Source organism: Esox lucius, chromosome 23 (genome assembly GCF_011004845.1).
Source record: "Esox lucius isolate fEsoLuc1 chromosome 23, fEsoLuc1.pri, whole genome shotgun sequence".
Classification (NCBI taxonomy): Eukaryota; Metazoa; Chordata; class Actinopteri; order Esociformes; family Esocidae; genus Esox; species Esox lucius.
In genome coordinates, this window is record NC_047591.1 from 23710334 (window position 1) to 23730602 (window position 20269).

General features: G+C 45.8%; 3 protein-coding genes across 6 annotated transcripts in view; 1 reads left to right on the forward strand and 2 right to left on the reverse strand.

The window, feature by feature from the left end:
• hook3 (hook microtubule-tethering protein 3) overlaps positions 1 to 13142 on the reverse strand; it is a 29356-nt gene extending 16214 nt beyond the window's left edge. Inside the window, exons 1-10 of one of the 4 annotated variants that reach the window (XM_034290016.1) lie at positions 13045 to 13142; positions 12713 to 12841; positions 5387 to 5472; positions 5207 to 5279; positions 4891 to 5074; positions 4633 to 4700; positions 4475 to 4537; positions 3580 to 3663; positions 3010 to 3072; positions 1305 to 1468 (exon numbers count right to left, since the gene is read on the reverse strand). In XM_034290016.1, coding sequence (XP_034145907.1) covers positions 1305 to 1468; positions 3010 to 3072; positions 3580 to 3663; positions 4475 to 4537; positions 4633 to 4700; positions 4891 to 5074; positions 5207 to 5279; positions 5387 to 5472; positions 12713 to 12769 — 842 coding nt within the window. In that variant the 5' untranslated portion in view covers positions 12770 to 12841; positions 13045 to 13142. Of the gene's footprint in view, positions 1 to 1304; positions 1469 to 3009; positions 3073 to 3579; positions 3664 to 4474; positions 4538 to 4632; positions 4701 to 4890; positions 5075 to 5206; positions 5280 to 5386; positions 5473 to 12712 lie in introns of all 4 variants that reach the window. The other 3 variants (XM_034290015.1, XM_034290014.1, XM_034290017.1) reach the window with 3 other exon arrangements.
• A 130-nt stretch (positions 13143 to 13272) lies between these two features.
• Positions 13273 to 16738, forward strand: rnf170 (ring finger protein 170). The gene is made up of 7 exons (XM_010887626.5): positions 13273 to 13382; positions 13617 to 13781; positions 13942 to 14020; positions 14254 to 14365; positions 14508 to 14581; positions 15140 to 15271; positions 16040 to 16738. The coding sequence occupies exons 2-7, from the start codon at positions 13639 to 13641 to the stop codon at positions 16307 to 16309; spliced, it is 810 nt and encodes a 269-aa protein (XP_010885928.1). The 5' UTR covers positions 13273 to 13382; positions 13617 to 13638; the 3' UTR covers positions 16310 to 16738.
• On the reverse strand, positions 16647 to 17420 carry LOC117593768 (proline-rich extensin-like protein EPR1). Its single transcript, XM_034289947.1, has one exon. It carries the CDS (start codon positions 17418 to 17420, stop codon positions 16647 to 16649), a length of 774 nt encoding a protein of 257 aa, XP_034145838.1.
• Positions 17421 to 20269: the final 2849 nt, after the last annotated feature.

Genomic DNA, 20269 nt, shown 5'->3' on the forward strand with positions numbered 1-20269 from the left:
CATGGAGAGACAAACAGAGAGACAGACAGGTTAACCATTTATCCTGCACAGCATCCTTGCTGACATCCACACACCCTAAAGCATGGTGATTATGAGCCCTGCTCTAAGCGCTTTAGAGTTGATACCGTCAAAAAGGCATTGATCTCGTAGAAAAGAGAGACTCGAAGACAGTTTGAGGAGGCTACTTAAGGGGCTGCCAGCTGTATTTATAGTTCTTTAATCTGGTGGAAATGAACAGATCCAGAGAGGCGCCGTTGCTAAGGGACAAATCAATAGCTTTTTAAACAATCAATCTCTCACTTTTGGTTGTGGCGCCTCTTTCATCTGAACAGTGTGCAACCAGAGCTCTCACCTGGGCTAACCAAAGACTTTTGCTCAGGCTGAAACACTAAGTCCTGCCCAAGGACCTCCGTATCCTCAAAAAGTCCAGACTGGCGTGCATGAAAGATGATTCCTGTACTTCAAAAACAACCCAGAAACCACTGGGTTGAATCAGAGCCAGACCAAACGTAGGAACAGCAACACTGTCATTGGCTTTGACACCGTGATTGGTTAGAGATGATCCAATCGCTGCTGGCTTTGTGTTGTACAGCGTCTCACATTTTGATGTCCCCCACACGACTACAGTGGATGTCTCAGGCTCAGATGGGAAATAGGGCGGTGGATTATTTCAGCCAGAGGTCAGGGAACCAGATCTCTACCATGGCCGTGTTGGGGTTCTAATGGTGTATTTCTATCACAGCCTTCAGTCAGAGTGGGAGGAGTCAGAGTGGGAGGACGTTGAGGTTCCTGCATTATGAAGCTGTAAAACTGTGTTCCAAGGCCTACCTCCTCTCTCTAGATCCAACCTCCATCTACCTCCTTTCTCCAGATCCAACCTCCATCTACCTCCTCTCACCTGATCCTACCTCCTCTCTCCAGATCCAACCTCCTCCTACCTCCTCTCTCCAGATCCAACCTCCTCCTACCTCCTCTTTCCAGATCCAACCTCCTCCTACCTCCTCTCTCCAGATCCAACCTCCTCCTACCTCCTTTCTCCAGATCCAACCTCCATCTACCTCCTCTCACCTGATCCAACCTCCTCTCTCCTGATCCAACCTCTTCCTACCCCCAGATCCAACCTCTTCCTACCTCCTACCTCCAGATCCAACCTCTTCCTACCCCCAGATCCAACCTCTTCCTACCTCCTACCTCCAGATCCAACCTCCTCTCTCCAGATCCAACCTCCTACCTCCAGATCCAACCTCCTCTCTCCAGATCCAACCTCCTCTCTCCAGATCCAACCTCCTCCTCCTTTCCAGTACCTGAAGGTCTCCTCCTGGAGCTGTTCTAGTTGGGTCTGAAGTTGCAGGTGTCTGCGTCCTGCTGGGCTGTTCAGGTCCTCTATGGAGTCCGACTGATTGAGACGCTCCATGAGGATCTGATTCTCAGCCAGCAGACTGCCTTTCTCCTCCTGTAGCGCTGCTACCTGCCAAGGAGGGGGAGGGACAGGGAGAGGGGTCAATATGGGGACCAGAACAGACAGTGTCACCTCCTAAAATCTTGGATAAACAGCGAGCAAGACCAACCACCCATATATGATTCCACTTGGGTTGTAAAGTTCATGTAACCACCAGAATTCCCAGATTTTCCCAGAAACCCTTGTTGAGGGATTCCACAAGCGTATTCCTTCTTCCCTAATTACAGGATGTTTTCTATCAGGATTTGTAGGAAAAATAGGGAATAATGGGGATTAGATTTTTATTCACTTAAATTTTTTTTTACAAATACATGTCAGTGGTTTTCAAATCAGGAAAAAGCAAGCACATGAAGAAGAGACTAACCAACACACTTCTAATGAGCAGGGCCAACTGGGCGTCATGCTTCAACGTGACCTTAAAACATGATGTGATTAAAGCTCCACATACACGCAAAGCGGCAGCGTTTGAGAAACAGTCACTCTGGTTCTGTGTGATGAAATATTTCATCAGGACACTCAAGTGAAACCTCCCAGATGAAACACACAGACTAGCCTTGAATGCTTCCTGCAGGCTAACCCTTGACCCATAACAACAGTGGTTTTCTATGCCTCCAGAAATGCAGCCTAAGGGTGAAAGTTCACAAACAACTCCCTTCTCCAGTTCCAACAGCTTGCCAGCTTGCCCACATATTACTGGACCTGGACGGATGTGAAACTGGATAGAGCACTGACTCTCCAATGGCCATCTGGTTGTTCTGTGCTCACAGCCCTGTCCACCTGGTAGTTCTGGGGTCAACCTCACAGCCCTGTCCGCCTGGTAGTTCTGGGGTCAACCTCACAGCCCTGTCCACCTGGTAGTTCTGGGGTCAACCTCACAGCCCTGTCCACCTGGTAGTTCTGGGGTCAACCTCACAGCCCTGTCCACCTGGTAGTTCTGGGGTCAACCTCACAGCCCTGTCCACCTGGTAGTTCTGGGGTCAACCTCACAGCCCTGTCCACCTGGTAGTTCTGGGGTCAACCTCACAGCCCTGTCCACCTGGTAGTTCTGGGGTCAACCTCACAGCCCTGTCCACCTGGTAGTTCTGGGGTCAACCTCACAGCCCTGTCCACCTGGTAGTTCTGGGGTCAACCTCACAGCCCTGTCCACATGGTAGTTCTGGGGTCAACTTCACTTCCTGCTGTTGCTGTGGTGATACACACAGGTTATAACACAGGCAGGGGGCGGGCATTAGTCTGGGGTGGCACAGGAGGGGCAAGGTTGGTTGACATACAGCACACAGTTTGGCAGGACAGGACATGACAGCTGACTGATGGGGTAACACAGGCAGCATGTTCAATGGAACCCTATTCCCTTCATAATGCACTACTTCTGGTCCAGGGTATACGGAATAGGGTTACATTTAGGAGCCCGGCCACAGTTAAAGGAGCCTGGATCTCAAACAGGGGGTGCTGTTATCGAAGCAGACAGCAGGCTGCAAACCCAGGGCTTTCAATTCACACGGCAAATGACAAGGACTGAGAGAAATGAGAGATTAAAAGATGTCATTTACCCTCTCTTCTAGTTCAATATAGTCTAATCTCAGCCTATCACGCTCCTCTTGTACATGGAAGGCCTTCCAGGGGAGAGTCATGGTCAGGGTCAGGTCAGGGTCAGGAGAACAGAACAGGTCCATGTCAATCAGAGCCACATGCACAGAGATTCAGACGACTTCAGAACGGACGACACGCTGCTGACGCTCAACCTTCCATTCATCCTCATGACGACAAGGGAGACTCCAATTATAACCGCAGGCGTTCAGTTTCATTGGTTAAAACTGTACTGTGAATGTACACCATGTTACAGAAACCTACCCAAACTCTCTAAATGTACAGCTCTGATGTCAATCAAAATGTAAATCATTCGTAGAGAATATAAATCATAAACGCGACATATCCAATAGTCTGAACGGAACGAAGTCTTACCACGACTGTTCGGGATAGATCAACTGCCAACTTTTGATGGCATACAGGTTTTAAAAAATATTTTTTAATCAGGTTGTTATTATTAATGTCATTTCAAACCAGCCTTGTTTACTGAACACAGCGTGCACACTGTTCAGATGAAATATTATGAGGCAAACCTGCATGTCCAGCTCGTGACATCTCTGAGCAATCTCCTCCTTGGTGGCTAAAGCTTCACTCAGCTCCTCCACAGTCTTCTTCAGCTGGAAAATCAAAAATACAAAATCGGGATTTAGAATAAAAAATCCAAGAGAAGAATATACATCAAATAAACTGTATTTGAATGTGATGTACCAAGAAAGCCTTCTATGAAACGAATCAATTTAGGTACTTTAAAAAAATGATATGAGTTAAAGATGTCAAAAATTAGGGTATTTTGCCATGAGCTCCAGTCAGTGGAAGCGGTAAACGTTCGACGTGAACAGAATCCACCAGCGTATAGGTTACTATTAGAATAGCACGTTAAAGATGCATTCCGCGGTTTTCGCTACACGTGGTGGAAATGGCGGTGTCAAGCAAAAAGAGTCTCCAAAAATTGTGTACAATCATGAGTGTATGAAAGCACATTGTTAACAAACCAGGTCAAATAGGTCATAACAATCTGTTCATGTTCAATTCTGTTGATGACATTAACACTGGTGATGAAGGGGTGCTGACGATAAAGCAGATGGCAGAATAAATAAATTACATCTCATTTACAGAGTAGCTGTTTGGTGTCAAACCTATAGACCACAACCCCAGAGTCGAGGACTGGAAGGACGGTCATTTTTACAGGAGATGCCTGGCAGCAGGGTGAGGGAAGATGTGTTGTGGACGAACAAAGAACAGATTCTGGATTTAACTTTCCACTGAAGGAGAAGATGGAGGTCGATGACATCTAATGCCGCTAAAGGCTGAACAGGGTTCAGTGAGGGGCCAGTTGAATACAGGACAGCGGTACAAAGGTGGATGAGAAAGTAACGTCATTAATACACAAGAACAAAACGTTGAGGAGAACCCAGAGAACATGTTCACCTGTCTGTCGATGTCTGCGTACGAGTCGTTTCCACCCATCACTGGAGTCTCTTTGCTCATCAGCTACAAAACAAGGCAATAGTGAGGAACGCAGTGAGAAACGCAGTGAGGAACGCAGTGAAGCTGATCGGTGTGGTAAATGTATACAAAACACCCACCTCTTGAATGGCTGTCATGACTACATGTTGAACGGATTCCTCCATCATCATTATGGTCTGGATGTATTCTGAAGGGGGGGGGGGGCAGGAGGGGGCACAGACGAATCAACTTCATGTTCAGTCTGAGAGGTAATCTCATACTCATCCTCAAACTCTACGTTCTAGGACAAGGCTGTCAACTAATTACAACTAACCAGTTCTTCAGTGACACAGTCGCCTACAGAGGAAGATGGAGGCAACCAGAGGGTTTAGACTGACCTTGTTTCTGCTCACAGTTGATGGCACATCCCAAGATCAGCTGCAGCATCCTGCCAAGCTCGGCAGCATCAGAGTGTTCTCCAATCAGGTTGATGTCTGGCAGGGTGAAGTCATTGATCTGCTGTTGGAGAACCTCCTGATTGTAGTCCAGGATTCCTTTCAACACCTTCTTTAAGTTGCTGATCTGAACACAAGGGAGGAGAATGTATTTGGGATCAGGACTGCCGCACCGACCAAAAAATGACAGGGGTCTGAGAGCAGAATGTGGAAGGTGAAGAATGTTTCAACACAACCAAAATGACGCAGTGCCTCGTACCTTTAGCCGCCAATTATCTCCAACTTCAGGCTTGATCCTACTTATCCAGTTGTCGGTGAAATACACAATATCTCTGAAAGACAAGAGAAAGTGAGAGGAGAACACAGCCCTGAACGCCAACCAAGTGCTCATCAGTGGACTCCTTGACATTCAGTCCCATCTTTAAAATCTGATGCTCACATTTTCTGCAAGGCCTGAGCCATCACGATCCCACTGGTGAGATCTTCCACCGTTTTGCACGGTGCCTCCACTCCAAACGTTTGGATCTAGGAGAAAAACACAACACATTGAGATTTCTTTTTGGCTTCTTCCACACAGCTAACAGAATGAACGGGAGAAAAATAAGCAGTGAATACAGAACGTGTGTTGGACAGGAAAAAAAAACAGAGCAACACTCTCCAGCTCTGATTTTCCACATCCCTCAGCTGGATGACAGCTAGCAGGGTCCATCCTTTAAATACCCCTGTGACCTCACCACTCAGAGCAGAGAAAATGGCATCCCAAAGCACCTGGACCCCAACGCATCACGGCTGAACTTTAACCAGCGACGGATCTACAAACAATGACTAATGAGACAGGATGATTTGTAAATGAGTGATTCAGAGGTCGTCCTCACAGTCGAACAAGCCCATTCACCGCCGAAACGTTCCACGGAGCGTAGTGTTTGTTACCCAGCAACGAGTGTTTTGTCACTTCCTGATTTACTTTTGAGAAGGTATTTTCTCTGGGAAAGGGAAACACCGCCCACCCCTTTCCAGCCGTTCAATCCATTGCTAATTTAACATGTGTTTATCATCATCACACAGGCTGGAAATCATGGCCCCAGTTTGAACACTGCCTTTTCCCAAGTCCAAATAATCCAAACCCAAAACCAGGAACTACTCCCTCCCTCCCTCCCTCATCATCCAGTCCCTTCCTCACCCTCTAGCTCTCTCACTCTATTGTCCTCTCGCTCTGCCTAGTAGCAATTTGGTTTGGACAACCTCTCTTCTGCTGATTTGGGGCTGAAATAATTTTGTTAACACATGTTGAGTGACATCATGTTCCAATAGCAGAAGAACGTTTGGAATGTGTGTGCGGAGAAACGCACAGCGCCCAGTACTCAGACCTGTACTCTGTTGACAAGCCAGTCGGTCGGTCAGGTGGCGCGACAGAGAGTGAAGCCTGTCATGTTGACTGTGACCAGCGCTGAAACAAGCATGACTGAATCAACCGGGCAGGACACAGAGGTGACTAGCATGTATTCAGCCACACAGGCAGAGCAGACACACACTGATGTTAACATCACTCACTGAAAAAAAACCTTAAGCGTTTCTCCTCTCCACAAATCCGCTTAAAAAAACGATTTTTAAGAGGTGGTTCATAATTTGTAAGTCTTATTGGACCAACAGCAACCACACAAACTCCCAGCCCTTCACCCTCGTGCACTCCCAGCCCTTCACCCTCGTGCACTCCCAGCCCTTCACCCTCGTGCACTCCCAGCCCTTCACCCTCGTGCACTCCCAGCCCTTCACCCTCGTGCACTCCCAGCCCTTCACGCTCGTGCACTCCCAGCCCTTCACCCTCGTGCACTCCCAGCCCTTCACCCTCGTGCACTCCCAGCCCTTCACCCTCGTGCACTCCCAGCCCTTCACCCTCGTGCACTCCCAGCTCTTCACGCTCGTGCACTCCCAGCCCTTCACGCTCGTGCACTCCCAGCCCTTCACCCTTGTGCACTCCCAGCTCTTCACGCTCGTGCACTCCCAGCCCTTCACGCTCGTGCACTCCCAGCCCTTCACGCTCGTGCACTCCCAGCCCTTCACGCTCGTGCACTCCCAGCCCTGTAGCAGACAAGCAGAGAGCCAGTAGAAACATGGGTGATGCAGGTCCTCTGTACCAACCCTCATCTGATCCTGGCAGGGATCAAGCAGAACAGAGTGACCTGCTCACGTTACACCCTTTGCCTCACTGCCTGAATAACACAGCCACAGCCACACAGAACTAGACCAATCCCAGACAGTGTTCTATAGATTTTCCACAGAGCTAGACCAATCCCAGACAGTGTTCTATAGAGCTTCTCCACAGAGCTAGACCAATCCCAGACAGTGTTCTATAGAGCTTCTCCACAGAGCTAGACCAATCCCAGACAGTGTTCTATAGAGCTTCTCCACAAAGCTAGACCAATCCCAGACAGTGTTCTATAGAGCATCCACACAGAACTAGACCAATCCCAAACAGTGTTCTATAGAGCATCTACACAGAGCTAGACCAATCCCAGACAGTGATCTACAGAGCTTCTCCACAGAGCTAGACCAATCCCAGACATTGATCTATAGAGCATCCACACAGGGCTAGACCTACAAAACAGACCTACTCTGTGTTGTCGCAGGCTCCTCTGAAAGGCCCCGCCCCGGTTTCTAATGACAGCATGCCAGTCAGGGAACCCCAGTAGATAGCGGACATATTTCATATGCACACTGCCACGTCATAGAACATCCAGGGCTAGCTAAACCACTCAGTCCCAAATGGCACACTACTACCTGTGTAGTGCCCTAGGGCCTGGACATGTGGCAGAATACAGAGGGAACAGGGTAGCATTTGGAGCAGCCCGAGGCCCTGGGCTTGGGGCCAAGGGAAGGGTTACACGGCTACAGTTACCCAGCGGCGAGGGAGGAGCGGTCCACTTGACAAGCTGAGACAGACCGCAGTGTCTTCCACACGAGAACAATGCTGCTGCTGGCCTGTGGGAAGACACTGTAGTGGCGTGTGGCATGACATGGAGGGGAGTGTCTGCCCATACGTGCACGTGCCTGAAGGAGTGTCTGCCCATACGTGCACGTGCCTGAAGGAGAGTCTGCTCATATTTTCCCATGTGTGAAGGAGAGTCTGCTCATATGTTCCTGTGTGTGAAGGAGAGTCTGCTCATATGTTCCTGTGTGTGAAGGAGAGTCTGCTCATATGTTCCTGTGTGTGAAGGAGAGTCTGCTCATATGTTCCCGTGTGTGAAGGAGTCTTTTCCTATGTCCAGGACCACATGAATGACATCCGGAAGTCAGCAAATGTGGTTTCAATAAACCACAGAGATTCCGGTTCTTTCTACAAAATGTTTCTCTAGCATTTTAGGGCCTATTTCTACCATTCTGTTTTCCTTAGACTGGGCTGAAGAGGACCTAGCAGTAAGTCAGACCTGTGGGGAAAGCAACAAGCGACCGTTAAACAGCTAGTTAAAACTACAGCTGGTTTTCCAAGAGAGCACAGATCCTGTTTCTCCACTGGGAGAAGTGCCTTGATAGGTACAATACGATTCAGAAGTCAGCAGATCCAGCCCAACCCTGAAAGGCTGGAGAAGTCTGATTCATCTAATTCACATTTATGACAGGGCGTCTAAATAGTTTGACCTGCACCAGCTGTTCTCAGATCAGTTCACTCCCCAGGATGTTGACAACCAACTGTGCCTGCAGTTCAGGGACACACCTTGAAGTGAACACTGCCAGTGGCCAGGGATGAGTGAACACTGCCAGTGGCCAGGGATGAGTGAACACTGCCAGTGGCCAGGGATGAGTGAACACTGCCAGTGGCCAGGGATGAGTGAACACTGCCAGTGGCCAGGGATGAGTGAACACTGCCAGTGGCCAGGGATGAGTGAACACTGCCAGTGGCCAGGGATGAGTGAACACTGCCAGTGGCCAGGGATGAGTGAACACTGCCAGTGGCCAGGGATGAGTGAACACTGCCAGTGGCCAGGGATGACTTGATGAAGACAGTGAGGAATGGGAGAAAGTCTGCAGAGATGGTCTGGCAAGTGGAAGATGGGATTGAGATCCTTTTTTCTACTCCCTTTTACTTCCAGACGTCAAAGACTTGGAGGCCTGTGTGGCTGGCATGAGTCTGGACCTGCATGTCTTCTTTTCAGGCTGCTCCTCTGGCTTGAAAAATACACAGCAATCTGAACTATCTGAGAAGGAGAAAAGACCAGTAGACACTGGCAGGAGGGTGCAGATGAAAATGGTCACTCCTTCCTGCACCATTTGACTTGTCGGTTTAATAGAGGCAGTGTTTTAGAATTTTCAACGGGCAAAAAAAAGCCTCCGCTACAGTTTTTGATAGGCTAACCTTTCATTGATTTCACAAAACTGCCATGAAAAGCTGAGTCAAACTATAAATACTCAACAGCCATTAGAAGACCGGGAGATCTACATTTCTAAAGAGGAAACGGAAGTGATACAGCAATTCAGGCATAAAGGCTATATTAAGTGCTTATGACATGTTGACAGGCAGACCTAGCTAACCCTAATCCCTACCAATCAGATCATCACTAGGGCCATTAGTTAGGCTGTTCCTCAGACATCTCTCCTAAGAGCTACTTACCAAGGACATAGTATATCTACGTGAGGGAGGGGGATAAACAAATTGCCAAACTCAACTGACCCTTCCAGAGCCTTTTAAAGCAACCGAGGCATTACGCAACAAAACGTGACGCGCTGGCTGCAAATATTTCTAAACCAGCTCATGCTGGCAGAGTTTTAGGTAACAAGATAATTTGCTGCTTATGTTGTGGCCAGAGATTAGCTCAATAACGCTGCTTGTCTGGGTACATTACGTCTCTGGGGAGAAGAGTGACAGCCGTCTGACCAGAAGACTGTTGACGGAGCTGGTGTGGCTTTAAATATAGTCTTGTCTAGGAAACCCAACCCTGGCTGTGACGCTGTGGTGCTGAGCTCTGTGTACTAGCAGTCCTCAGAAGCCTGTCAGCACAGCAGAGACATGGACCAGATCAAAGTCCATATACTTCCTCATTATAATAACACTCAATCAGATCCAATCCCAATTAATCTGCAAGTCTTAGAATGATTCTTACATAATTCAAGACCTGGAGCCTTAAGGAGCTCGCTTTAACAGACAGAAGCAGTTATTTCAAAATGTTGCCGTCAGTCTCTGTTTGTGCCGTGTTTGGTTTTGCCTACTTCATTCCTGACAAAAAAAAAAAGAGGAAATCCACACCCGCCTGCACACTCTTCAGAATGACAGGAAACAGATGGGGAGGGTGCAGAAAGACCTTGATCTCCCAGGAAGAACACCACAATAAAGACTGCATTTAGGGAAAGGCAGGTGGTTTGGTGTCAGATGGGTGCACACGGTCTAGTTAGAACCTCTAAGGGCTTGGATTCAAAAATAAAAAAGCACCAAAAGCATTTAACCAGTGACTGTACATAAGAGTACAGTAGGTCCGGACTAATGTAGAACCAAGTTTAAATAGAGGGGAAAGTTTGGATTGTTTTAAGCCCACAGCACATAGAAAGACAGTCTAGAAGGATCCACGCAGCGTCGGTGGAGGGAGGGGTTTGTCAACAGGGCATGATGAGCAGGTCATCTGTTGTCAGGCGGGCAGCACAGATCACTCTCCATTTAAGGCGTCTCACTGGCATCTTGGCGCAAGATTTCTGAGGTCCTGATCAAAATCAAACATCCCAGGATACAGACTTCATCAGCAAGACGCTGGCCACTGTGTGTGCCTGCATGTGTGGAACAATGCTTTGTTGACAGGGTAAAGCGAGGCTGTCGTTATTAGTGCTTGTGTGCAGGCCCTCTTCAGTGTATTTTAGCATGAGTGCTAACAGCTATGTAAGGAATGTAACCCTAAACATCATATCCAGAGGATCAGGAGTGGCATTTCTCTGTCTTTAAATACACCGTGCACAGCTTCTGAAATACTGCCCAGTGGCCAGTAACATTTCGTGGACCAGTAGCATCAAGCATTGGAGCTAGTGACAGTAGATAGTCTCAGGGTTTGAGCATGTTAGCAGTGACTGGAAAGATTGGTCAAATCCATGGGCCAACAAGGGGAAAATCAGTCTTTCTGTCCCTGAGCAAGACAGTTAACCTCAATCACTTCCAGGTTTTCACTGAAAACAGCAGTGTTCTTAGTCATACTTACATGGTAATATAACAGGGGAAAATAAGATGATGCATTTCAAACTGTGATAATAAAATAATATGGAGAACTGATCTCAACAAATGCTGGAGCAAAGAAACTAAGGAAGAACACCTTCAGAACGGCATAGATCAACAGACATGAGAGGATTCAATGTCAAGCTTCTGGACTAATAAACCAAGCAAGTAGAAAAAAAAAAAATAAGGATTTGTGTTGGATTGTTAAAAGGATCTTGTAGATTAGTGTTAAGCTTAGTTGACTTGTTTGGGCTCTTATAGCTGCATTGTACCTGATTTGTCTAGATACAAAAAACTATCAATTAAACAAGGTAACCAAACCACTCTCTCAATGCAACACCTGACCTTTCAATGCAACACCTGACCTTTCAATGCAACACCTGACCTTTCAATGCAACACCTGACCAACACGAGATCGTTCCAGAGAACTGTTGTCAAAACAGTTATTACTGGAACATTGTTGTTGTCCGGTGTCTGACAAACGTTTGTTGTGAAAGCTTTTAACAGACTGCCAAAAGGAAAGCTAGGTCATCTTTCAAATTCCTGTCAATTCATAATTCCAATATTGTCATATGGATGACCTGTTGGACGGAAGGTTATGACGGAGGTAATGAGACAGCTTCGCAACCACTGGACCAATTAGAACAACCTCCACTAGTTCCAAAATTATGTTGTAGTCCTAAACTAGCCCAACCAAATCAATAAGGTTTTGATGATTATTATACAAGTTTTATGAGGGGGACCTGAAAAACAGTGCCAGTCAAAAGTTCGGACACACCGACTCATTCAAGGGTCTTTCTTTAGTTTTACTATTTTCCACATTGTAGAATCATAGTGAAGACATCAAAACTATCAAATTACACATATGGAATCACATAGTAACCAAAAAGTATTAGACAGATCAAAATACATTTCTATTTTAATATAATTCAACATTGTGAAAAATAGTAAAACTAAAGAAATACCTTTGAATGAGAAGGTGTGTCCAAACTTTTGGCTGGTACTGTAGGTCACAAACCTAGGAGAGGATCTGTGATCCACTGATTTAGAAAATACCTTCCAAAAGTAGCAGAGAAACACTCATACATATTTGAACTGGAGTGTAGAAATGACCAGTGTTAGATGGATTTTATAGCTCATTCCTCAACTCGAGATGAATGAAGAACGAGATGAGAATACTTAACTACTTTAAAAGGGAAGATGATGTACAATGTTGTTATTCGACAGATCCTGTGTACCGTTACAATTTGTTGATCACTGGGGTACAGTAACTAGCTGCGTTTCTTGGGCTGGTAGCTACAGTACTGTACACTAACTATTGTCTAAAATAAATAGCATTGCTGTATGGTACCTTCATTTTATTTCTTACGCTAGCACCATGCTACTGAACTACTGTACTGAACTGAACTACTGTACAGTAGCAGGGTTTTGTGTATTAGTACTCGATATGGCAGACTTGACTTTAGCGGCAGCAAGCTAGCCACCCAACACAAGCGATCAACATTCCGTATAAATGAACTGTTCAACACATCGGGTTAAGTCTTTCTCGGCGACCGGAAGAATTATTTGTATACACACCCATGTCAAAAGGCTCTCGCACAGTTCAACTCGATCCACGGAATCCAAGGTACTCATCGTAGTGTAGCTTGAGCAAGTAATCCACTGGGATCGCCGTTCTTTATCCGAAAATGGCTAGCCAGCCAACTACTGTAGGCGAGATGAAATTAACAAGACCGAGACGTCTGATCAGCTGGATAACAAACGAGGAATTAATTCAACGTAAAGCACTGGCTAGAAAAACCGGTTTCCGACAGGACAGATACGGCCCCACCAACCTTTTCAATGGCATAAATACATACAGGTTCGAAGGTAAATGTTATATACTCATAAACCAAGATGAAAAGACACACATCCACCCGTCTCTCGCCTCTGTCAAGCTTTTTCCAACCAGCTGGGGGGGAAATGCCACCCTGTAGGACCAGAAAGAAAATCTTGAGCCTGAAAAATATATGCGGTATCAACCTTCTTATACTAATATATGTTAGTATATACATGATACCCCGAACGAGTAATTATACTTATATCTAAGGAAGTACAAATTTATATTAAAATGTTTTCCATGATAATTCGAATAAACACGTTTGATTGAATTTAGAGCAGGCAATGTTGGGCACTCTATGTGTACGTACGCAAGAAAAAGGACCCTTCTAAGATTGCGGAAGTGGAGCAACTAATTCCTATTGATAGGGTGAGAGTTTTGGATTACAAACATATATGTTTCTTAACCATTTTCTGAAATATTGTCCACATTGGCTAGATTTTAGCAATATTAAAGATATTAACTATAAACTTACTCTAGGATTCTACGTTGTATGGTTTGCGTTATGTAGCTAGCTGAAGTAGCCTCGCTGTACCTCTGAATAGGAGAAGAGTTGGTTGGATGTTTCTGACCCACCCTTTCAATGTCTTTATTCGAACACAGTTCTGTAGAATGATTAAGTGGGATGGATGAAAACAATGGCTGTGGGGAAGTGGACTATTTGCTGCAAGATGAAGACTCACTCATAGAAGGTGTCAGCAACCCAGTCCTCTTCGTGGTCGTTCTCAGTGTCACGTTCCTGTGTGGTCTGGTAACTCTGCTCTGCAGGTATGTAGTGATAGTTGAAATCTTGATTTTTTTTTACCCATTGTTTTATAACTATTTTATAAATGGAACATGTTTTGTTGTCAACAGATGTGTGCATTTGACTGTTCTAGTTAGCAAGTTAGTAGTGGCCGTGTTAATCCATACACCTGTCTAAATGCAGAAATGAGCAGCAGAACATCCATCCAGAGAACCAGGAACATGTACGCGCCGTCCGGCAGCAGCTGCAGTCTGAATTACAGGTGAGAAGATCTGTCACTTAGTTGCTCTTTGCACTGCACCTTCTGGGTCACGTTCAGTAGGTTGAGAATGAAATAACACATACTATTATAGAGTGTGAATGCCGGGACTTGACCAATAAGAAATTAGCCCAATTGAAGTCAAAACGTCTTCTGTGTGCTCTAATTAACAGGAGGTTGATATTGCATTTCTGTAGCTTGTTCCTACCAAACACACCTCTTTCCCCGTCCCTCAGGAAGGAGAATCGGCAGAGCCTAGGCAACAGTTCTACACAGACATGTCCTGCCCTGTCTGTCTGCAGCAAGCAGTGCTGCCTGTGGAAACCAACTGTGGACACCTGTTCTGTGGTAAGTGTGGCTGCCGCTCCTGTCCCAGAACCCAAGTGTTTATTAGGGAAAAGGCATCTGAACCAACTATTACAAATCAATAGAACTGATTGATTAAACACAACTGCGTATTATTTATTTACCCCCTTTTTTTTTTTGGAAGGTTCTTGTATAATTGCTTATTGGAGATACGGGACTTGGCTTGGTGCAATTAACTGTCCCATCTGCAGACAAATGGTGAGACACTAAATAATATTTTGTAACTTTCTAGCATAGTGGCATCCTACTTATCCATAGTTTAGTGGTTGCGGGGATGGTATCCCTTGGTGTTCCCGGGGATGGTATCCCTCGGTGGTCGCGGGGATGGTATCCCTCAGTGGGATGTAAGGGTATGGTAGGTAAACTGCCAGCCTGTTGGGATTGGCCTGCTGATGCAACTCTGGAGCATCAGCAGACCCCCCCCCCCACCACCACCATAGAACTAATTAGAATATGCATGTACTTTCAGGATTGTTTGGTGTGTTACTATTGGTGGTCTGCAAGCTACCGATGGCGATGTTACTAGTAGTGGAATATGGACTTTTGAGAGCAGAGTACAGCAGTAATTCTCTTTAGGAAACGAGAGACTTGGCTTCCACCTTTTACCCTACCCCTTTGAATCTAAGAGGTGCAGGGCACTGATACACAGTGCCCGGGAAGCATCTCAGCAACAGAAATTACACCCCCCCCCCCCCCCCCCCCCTTTTCTTTTTCCCTTGTGGACTCCGTGACCCTGTCTCTCACCTTTGTGTCCAGGTCACACTGCTGTTCCCACTCTTCCATGAGCATGCCTCTCCGCAGCAGGTTCAGGATGGAACCGTGGAACCCCTCCTCATCCTCCGGGATCTCAACGATTACAACCGCAGGTTCTCCGGACAGCCCAGATCTGTGAGTTTAGCAAACCACATCTTTTTGTACTTGAAGAGAATAATAATAATAATTTACTAATTTAAATTTTGGTTAAACAGAGAATGTATTAATTTCTCATTATTATTCATTATGTGACTCAAACACAATGTCATGTCACCTAGTCAAAGACTACTAATGTCATGTTACCTAGTCAAAGACTACTAATGTCATGTCACCTAGTCAAACCCTGCTAATGTCATGTCACCTAGTCAAACCCTGCTAATGTCATGTCACCTAGTCAAACCCTGCTAATGTCATGTCACCTAGTCAAACCCTGCTAATGTCATGTCACCTAGTCAAACCCTGCTAATGTCATGTCACCTAGTCAAACCCTGCTAATGTCATGTCACCTAGTCAAACCCTGCTAATGTCATGTCACCTAGTCTAACCCTGCTAATGTCATGTCACCTAGTCAAACCCTGCTAATGTCATGTCACCTAGTCAAACCCTGCTAATGTCATGTCACCTAGTCAAACCCTGCTAATGTCATGTCACCTAGTCAAACCCTGCTAATGTCATGTCACCTAGTCAAACCCTGCTAATGTCATGTCACCTAGTCAAACCCTGCTAATGTCATGTCACCTAGTCAAACCCTGCTAATGCCATGTCACCTAGTCAAAGACCTGTTTGTATCATTTTACCAGACTCTGTGACATGTCTATGTTTATACGAGTTGGCATGATGGCACGAAAAGGTTTGTGACCTGGCAGCTATTGTTCGTCCCTAACACGGACTTCTCTGTCTCAGCTGATGGACCGATTACGTGATGTTCCCACATTGCTGCGCCACCTCTTCAGGGAGATGTTCTCCGTGGGGGGGCTTTTCTGGATGTTCCGTATACGTATTCTGCTGTGTCTGTTTGGGGCCCTCGCCTACCTGGCCTCGCCACTGGACTTCATCCCTGAGGCTCTGTTTGGCCTCCTGGGGTTCATGGACGACTTCTTTGTCATCCTCCTCCTCTTCATCTACATCTCCATCATGTATCGAGAGGTGGTGACCCAGAGGCTGGCTGGGTGATTCTGTGACACCCGTTTAGCTCTATTCAAACTTTGTCTGCTCGAACCGCAGAGACCGAGGTGTTTTCCTTTATGCGAGAACAAAATGTCTAGAGTGTCTGATAATGACGTTTTAGGTTTATAACCCTCTGTGAGGACTGTGCTCTCTGTTGCTATGGACTGGATTTCCACCACTGGAGTGGGGACTAAATTCTGGGTCTACTGGTATAATGACATCTATTGGCAATAGTCCTGTAGTTTTGAAATATTGAGATTAATGCCACAATGTCTTATTGTTTCATCTGTTAAAATGGGAACCTATTTTATCCACTAATCCAAAAATGTTTTGAGAAATTGGCTTACCAAGCACGATTGTATGCTGTTCTAGTTTTATATACTGTCCTTTGTCCAGTTTGCGCGTGTAGGGGTGTAGGGGGCGTGTAGGGGTGTAGGGGGCGTGTAGGGGTGTAGGGGGCGTGTAGGGGTGTAGGGGGCGTGTAGGGGTGTAGGGGGCGTGTAGGGGTGTAGGGGGCGTGTAGGGGTGTAGGGGGCGTGTAGGGGTGTAGGGGGCGTGTAGGGGTGTAGGGGGCGTGTAGGGGTGTAGGGGGCGTGTAGGGGTGTAGGGGGCGTGTAGGGGTGTAGGGGGCGTGTAGGGGTGTAGGGGGCGTGTAGGGGTGTAGGGGGCGTGTAGGGGTGTAGGGGGCGTGTAGGGGTGTAGGGGGCGTGTAGGGGTGTAGGGGGCGTGTAGGGGTGTAGGGGGCGTGTAGGGGTGTAGGGGGCGTGTAGGGGTGTAGGGGGCGTGTAGGGGTGTAGGGGGCGTGTAGGGGTGTAGGGGGCGTGTAGGGGTGTAGGGGGCGTGTAGGGGTGTAGGGGGCGTGTAGGGGTGTAGGGGGCGTGTAGGGGTGTAGGGGGCGTGTAGGGGTGTAGGGGGCGTGTAGGGGTGTAGGGGGCGTGTAGGGGTGTAGGGGGCGTGTAGGGGTGTAGGGGGCGTGTAGGGGTGTAGGGGGCGTGTAGGGGTGTAGGGGGCGTGTAGGGGTGTAGGGGGCGTGTAGGGGTGTAGGGGGCGTGTAGGGGTGTAGGGGGCGTGTAGGGGTGTAGGGGGCGTGTAGGAGTCTGAAGCACGGCTGTGGCATCTAAAATGTGATATTTCAAGCAGGCTTTAATGTGCTGTGTATAATGTGAAATAATATTGTTATTAAGGTAAGAAAACCATAAACAACTTTCAATATCTGTACTTTCTCTGAATACAGTTATTCTGTGTTCTCTAATGTACCATCCGAAACATCCTGATTACAGCCGTGCAGTTGTTCTCAGAGAAACAAACATTTCAATTTGCTGACCGAAGTTGAATCCCTCATGTGAAATCAACAGAAATCTGTTTCATGAGTCATGTACCTTTTTATTTTTAACGTTATACCCCCTTATATACAGAAGATCTACACTTCGACATGCTGTCATTTTAATTTCTTGATCTTTATGCTCAATATTTTCTCAGCTTGATTACTCACAGGTCTAAAGCCTGACTTGAAAATCAGCATGGTGAAGTGTACTCTCATTCAAATCATGCATTTAAGTCAATGTTACAGTTGCATACAAAAATTTATTGCATGCAAGGATTTCAAGTTAATGATGATGTTCCCCAAAAATGTGTATGGCTTAATGCAGACCTCAGGTTTATGGTTGGCTAGTCCTGGCAGAGGGATGAAACTAGTCTCCAGGCGTTTGTCTGGTGCTTGAATTGGTAACTTAAAGGTTACATTTGTCCGTCTTAAAGGGTCATGTCTAGAAGGAAAGCCACTTATGTCAAATTGATGTTAAGGTTTTAGTTTTTGTGCATTTCAGCTAAACCATACTCTTTTACTTCTGTAACCTAACTATCCTATCCAGCTGCATTAATTATCCTTACATGCTGCATTAATTATCCTTACATGCTGCATTAATTGTCCTTACATGCTCTGAAAAGTCAATTCTGACATAAGTAGCATTCCATCTACTCAAAGTCATATCAAAGCTGTGGTACCAATGGGTTCTCCTTAATGACAGAAATGTCAGATCTTTGCACCAGTGCAACTTGTTATCTGAATAAAGATCTATTGTAATGTTATTCAGTGGAGGGCACATATTTTGATTTCACCTGAAATTCCTTGCTTCTTTGGCCTGGCACTGGTTTACTTCGTCTTAATGAAACTGGTGCCTGGATTTTCTTGTCATTGTTACATGTCAGAAATGTATGTTTTGGTTCTGTGGGTGGGGAGCCAGACTAGCTCAATGTTGCAGGCTTCGACATGGTTAGAGGACAGAATCAGGAGAAAAGCTTTAATAAAATGTAAATACTGTAGAAGTAGTGATGGCCATTTCAGCCTTCATAAGTGTTATTTTAGCAGCAGGATATTATGCTGGCAGCCCTCCGATTTTCTTTATCACAGTAAAAGCCATAATTGAAATGTGTAAAGCAATATAGTAAAAAGTCTAGTCTGTGAAAAAGAACAGACAAGAATAACATTGAAATGGACATTAAACATAAAATGTACAGATTAGATTGTTAACTATATGACCTTATATATTTCAATGATGGCTTTTATTTTGGAAAAATAAATCTGAGTTAGCACTGCTAGCATAATATCCTGCTGCTTGAAGAACGGTAATGAGGCCTTGAATGGCCATCACTATGTAGAATGCACCCATTACTAATAAACTAGTCACCTGGGCGGGACATCTAACGTGTGATCCAGGTCTATCTGTATGTGGGGAGCTGGAGAACATTCATTTCAGGGTTGGGATTATGTTTCAGGTCCCCACACGGACCGCTAAACAAACGTGTGTGTACTGAATATCTGTGGGCCCTGGCCGCTCACATCTCAAGGGCAGAGCAGATTACTATAACCACCCCCTATCCTCTTATGGTTTTGCTACTGTTATTAGAGCTTTTGTTGATCGGCAGTTGACCTCTTCTGTGTGGCTGGGTTGATCAAGTCAAAGCAAAGGACAATTACTGGCACTAGTGTTTTTGTCTATTCACTGCAATGTTTATTTCCATGAGAATACGCATTTGCTTGTTTTTCTACTTTCCGTGCTTTGGTGTGCATTCTTTAAAGCAACTGACAAGTCTACCAGCTGTAGTGTCTTGTAATCGCGAGTGAGCACCAGGTGGCAGTGTTGTCCAGTTTACTATGAGAAGACTAGCTGATAATCTGAAAGTACGAGAGAAGCTTGCGAAGGTTGACCGACACAGCGTATTATTTGCTTTACCCCACGTTTCCTCTGATGTGTGACTTCCTGTTAATTTTAGTAGTATTTTACTTATTCACACAACTGACAAGAATCCAGAGTAAAATCCATTATAGTGGAAAGTATAGAGATGTACAGGGGACAGAATTTGGAAGCAAAACCCAGGATGGACATTGAGGGTTTCCACCACTTCAGAGTAGTTAACATATTTGGACCTCCAACAGGTAAAGCATTGTTAGGACTGCATGACAGTCAATCAATGCTATTTGCACAGAAGAATATGAAGAATTTGGAAAACTTGAAATGGCTTTGTTGGTGCTGCCACAGACACCACGATAAGACAGATGAAGAGATGCAATGTTTCTTTATAATTCCATCCTCCCTGTATATTTAAAAATAATTAGAAAAACAGGAAGAAACAACATGTACCCATAATGATTATCCCACCAATGCCTTTGACACTCCCACCAATTAATCGACCCTCCTACCAATGCCTACACCCTCCCAGCAATGCTTTTGACCCTCCCAGCAATTAATTGACCCTCCTACCAATGCCTACACCCTCCCAGCAATGCTTTTGACCCTCCCAGCAATGCTTTCAGCATTTTCTCACTAAAGAAACACGCAAATTCACAGTGGACATGAGTTCTGATGCTATCTGCTTAATTGGGTTTGTATGCTTGTCGACCATGACAAATAGATTGTGGGGATTGTTGATATTTTTGTTGATCATTCCTGATAAATGTTGCTGTCT